At 46.5% G+C, this 3,806-nt stretch overlaps 1 protein-coding gene across 4 annotated transcripts in view; it reads left to right on the top strand.

The window, feature by feature from the left end:
• Nucleotides 1-3,806, top strand: part of MAPT (microtubule associated protein tau) — a 117,494-nt gene that overhangs the window by 101,597 nt on the left and 12,091 nt on the right. For all 4 annotated transcript variants that reach the window (XM_025196887.1, XM_025196886.1, XM_025196888.1 and 1 more), the window contains one exon: nucleotides 3,305-3,397. In XM_025196887.1, the coding sequence (XP_025052672.1) occupies nucleotides 3,305-3,397 (93 nt within the window). The remainder of the gene's footprint in view (nucleotides 1-3,304; nucleotides 3,398-3,806) is intronic.

Raw genomic sequence — 3,806 nt, 5'->3', positions numbered from 1 at the left:
AACCGTCCAATCTGCAAAGCATCCCTGGCTACCTGGGCCCGTGCGCAGGGCCGGGTCTTTCCCCCCCTGCCCAGGTGACCAGAGCATCGCCTCCCAGGCGCCAGGCTTTTGTCTGCAGACAAGGAGCGAGATCCCCGCTGTGAGAGATTCAACAGCAGCCTCTAAGGCTGGCTGAGACAGATCTCTGGAGAGGGGCACCGACGGGGCATTTCCGCCACACCCGGGACCTAGCGCCCAGGCAGCCCCCTTCCACAGACATATACCCCCCCATACACACCCTACACCCCAAAGGCAGAGGCATGTGATCCCAGCCTCTCCTGTTCCTCTCACTTCTGAACACTGTTCCTTGCCTGCCCCATGGTGAGTTGTTGCCGGGGCTGGAAGACAGCCATTTTGTGTGCCTGTTAATGCAACTGAGTGGCTCAGTAAATATATCACACTGGAATATATATAGGTTGCATATATGCCACTTGATTTGACTTGTTTGCCATTTAAATTAAAAAATGAATATCCTATTAGCACCTTACCGACTAGATACACATTTCATTTCTTACTGCACTGTATTAAGTGGCGTTTAGAGTTGGTGCTGGGTTGCAATGAAGATGCTGCTGACATCAGTCACCCCTAGCAGATGCACCTGGGCAGAGCTGATATGCTCTCCTAGACTTCTGTATGATTCTTCAGACTGGATAAACTAGTGGTTCCTCAACCTTTTACAGTTGACTGCTGTCAACCCTCAGCACTTTTCACAAACCTTGAAGCAGTCTTATCAAACTTTTAGTTGAAGGAAGGTGTGTGATGTGCTCCGGACCTCTTCCCAAATAGTGGTCTCAGGTCATGGTAACAGCTGGATAAGCCTTTCTTGAAGGCTTTGCATCAAAAAGCCACTTTTCAGCGCTCTGCCAAAACACATGCTGTCTTTGAAATTGCAGTAGTTCAGTGGCTTTAAAGTGAAATGTCCACTTGCCATCTTGTCTGTTTTCATGACCTATTTCCCCTTTGAAATCGGCTCCCTTTCCTCTGGAACACCGTGAATGCTGGAAGACCAAGAAAAACCCTTTCATGGCCCCTTGCTGGAGAGCACCACTGCTGCTTGCCATTGCAAAGATTTTCAAGTGCTCTGGCAGGGGTTTGTAGGGGATGGCCATGTATCTGTATGGCATGCAAGAGCTCTGAATTTGAAGTGCGACAGCCTACAAGGGACACGGGAGCAGACAAAAAAAGCTGGAGTTTTGTTGTGCACAGCAGCATGATCTAGCAGATGAAGTGCAGGACAGAGAGAGCTAGAAATGGTGTAAGGTATCAACTGTTTGCTGAATGTTCAAGGTATTTTTCTGCATCCCCTAAATTCAGTAGAATGGTACTGAGGATGGCTTGGTTTGCTTTGGAAAGGCAGGCAGCAAATGATAGGGAAGAAAGGGAAATAAAGGCGCTGGAGACAGGGGCCTCCTTGAACACACTGTGTTGGAGGTGACATGTCCTCTGTGTTATTTAGGAATTTGTAGTGCTGAAGAGTCACTGATGAAAATGCCTTTGTGTTTAAAAATCCACCTCTGCTGAATTTGTTTCTGGGTTTTCAGAATGAATTGTCCCAAGGCTCAAAAAACGAAAAAGAAAGAACCACACAGGAGGTTTCATTAGTCCTCAATTTTTCTATCTCATTCATCAACCCTTTAAAACAAAGTGTAGCCAGGAAGGGCCCTCAAATGTAGCCTGTTGCTGCTAATCATTAAGCCTACAACAGCTCAGAAGCTTTAAGTGTCAGACCCACCCGCATTTGTGTTTGCAACATCAAGGACCTCATGCTTGGCTTGATATAACGCGGTTGTTTCCTAGAGTGTGGTGCCAGTGCAATGCGATGGTTCCCATTTCTAGTCAGGGTTATTGATGCTGCTGCTATAAGTAACTCTTTCCTCATGAAATAAACTTATGCCTTGTCTACATGCAGTTTGAGTGGTGTAGTTTAACTTGCACCTGGGCAGGGGGTCCAGTTATCGTGATGTAAAGATGTTTGTTTATGCCCGCAGATTTTTAAAGCCAGAAGGATCATTAGATCATCTAAGTCCAGTGCCAGGCAGGGAGAAGACTGTATCATGCTGATGTGAGGCATGTTTATGCTGGCATCACTAGGTCCATACTAGAAGCTGTATCAGTATAGACCATTTGAGTAAATAAATCACATGACATATTGAAATAATGACATTACATCTGTGTGTAGCCAGGTCTCCCTTTTGGGGGGGGACAGGAGAGACTTTAAGAGGTTCCCTGCAGGTTGTAGCTTGAATTCACTTGGGTAGGTATGTTATATGCCTCTAGGCATGAATTACAGCAGAGACGGCAAATCTCTTCTTCAGCTTCAGCTGTTATGGGCCCATACTCATCCAAGATTTAAAACTCTAGGAAGTGGGCAGGCTTCGGTCTGTTTCATGATGATGTTCTCTCTTTTGGGCACCTGGCAGGGTCTTATGCACACCTGATGTGCTGCAGAACTTGACTGCCTGCCTGCACTTACTGTCATTTTCCAGCGGATACATCACACCACCAAAAACATATCAAATTGTGGAGGAAAGTTCTTAACATAAATTTGATTGAATTTTGGTCACCTCTATTGCTGTGATTTCAGTATCTTTTTTTTTTGTCACAAGCTTTTTTAATGTGTAAGTCATACTTTAACTTCCCACCTCTATTTCTTTTTGGGGGAGAGCATGTAATATACCAGGAATTACAGTACCTGCAAGCTCTGAACATACTGCTCCTTCGAGCTTTGTGCTCTTCCTGGATGTTTCCTGCAATTTGCGGTCATTCAGTGCTCTTGCAGCATTCAGAGGCAGGGCTGCAGTGCCCCTAAAGATGGGTGGGAAGCTGCCTCATGCAGATTGATGCCACCCTGTGGCTGGGCAGCATTTGTCTCTGAGGATTTGCCAGTGTCTCATTGCCTGCCACATCAGAGGTGGTTCCCACCATCTTCATGCAGAGTCTCACCTCACCACACCCATGCCCTCCTGCTCAGCATGTTCCCCTCTGTGTGTGGCAAAGGCGGTGCAGAGAGCTGTTTTTTGTATGTTCTCATACCTTGTAGAATAGGGCCGCCTGTGCTGGAGACAGATGATTCCCATTGAGTGCAATCTCTGGGCTGCTCACCTTTGCCGGTCCCTGGAGAATCTGCCTTCAGCTTCCTTGAGCAGAGAGAATGCAGCATTGAACCAGCACGTGATCATTGGGAGCTTCCTTTTTGAGTCAGTTAACGTGTCATTGCTCTGGGGACGGTGATGCTGTTACTCATGTTCTTTTCTGGCTATCGAAGGTGCAGATTATTAATAAGAAGCTGGACCTTGGCAGCGTTCAAGCCAGGTGTGGCTCAAAGGATAATATCAAACACATCCCAGGAGGCGGCAGTGTGAGTACCTTCACACCTTGATGCACTGTAATAGAATTGGCATGACTCTGCACTAACCCGCCAATGCTATCTCTAGTGACCGCGTGCTCAGATAGCGATTGGGGACGTGCGATGAATTAACTCATTAACATGGAAGACCCAGTTGGATAAAGTCTAACGTTAAAGTCCTGTACATGCCTTTGCCCAGGCAGAGCTAACCAAAACCCTTCTAGAACGAGTGGAAGAGAACAGCCCTGTTAATCCAAAGGTTTCTGGGTATTTGGAAGTACAGGTGCTTTATTGCCTGCAGAGCAGAATAATGCTAACAGGTATTAGGTGAATATTAATGCTTGCCACATGCTGACGAGTACTATAGATGGATATTTTCTGACATGAAGGCAAACAGAAGCCCTGTTTTTATTTCCTGCTG

Source organism: Alligator sinensis, unplaced genomic scaffold, assembly GCF_000455745.1.
Source record: "Alligator sinensis unplaced genomic scaffold, ASM45574v1 scaffold444_1, whole genome shotgun sequence".
Taxonomy (NCBI): domain Eukaryota; kingdom Metazoa; phylum Chordata; order Crocodylia; family Alligatoridae; genus Alligator; species Alligator sinensis.
The sequence above is the reverse complement of the archived record's forward strand: the minus strand, read 5'-3'. Positions and strand labels throughout refer to the sequence as shown.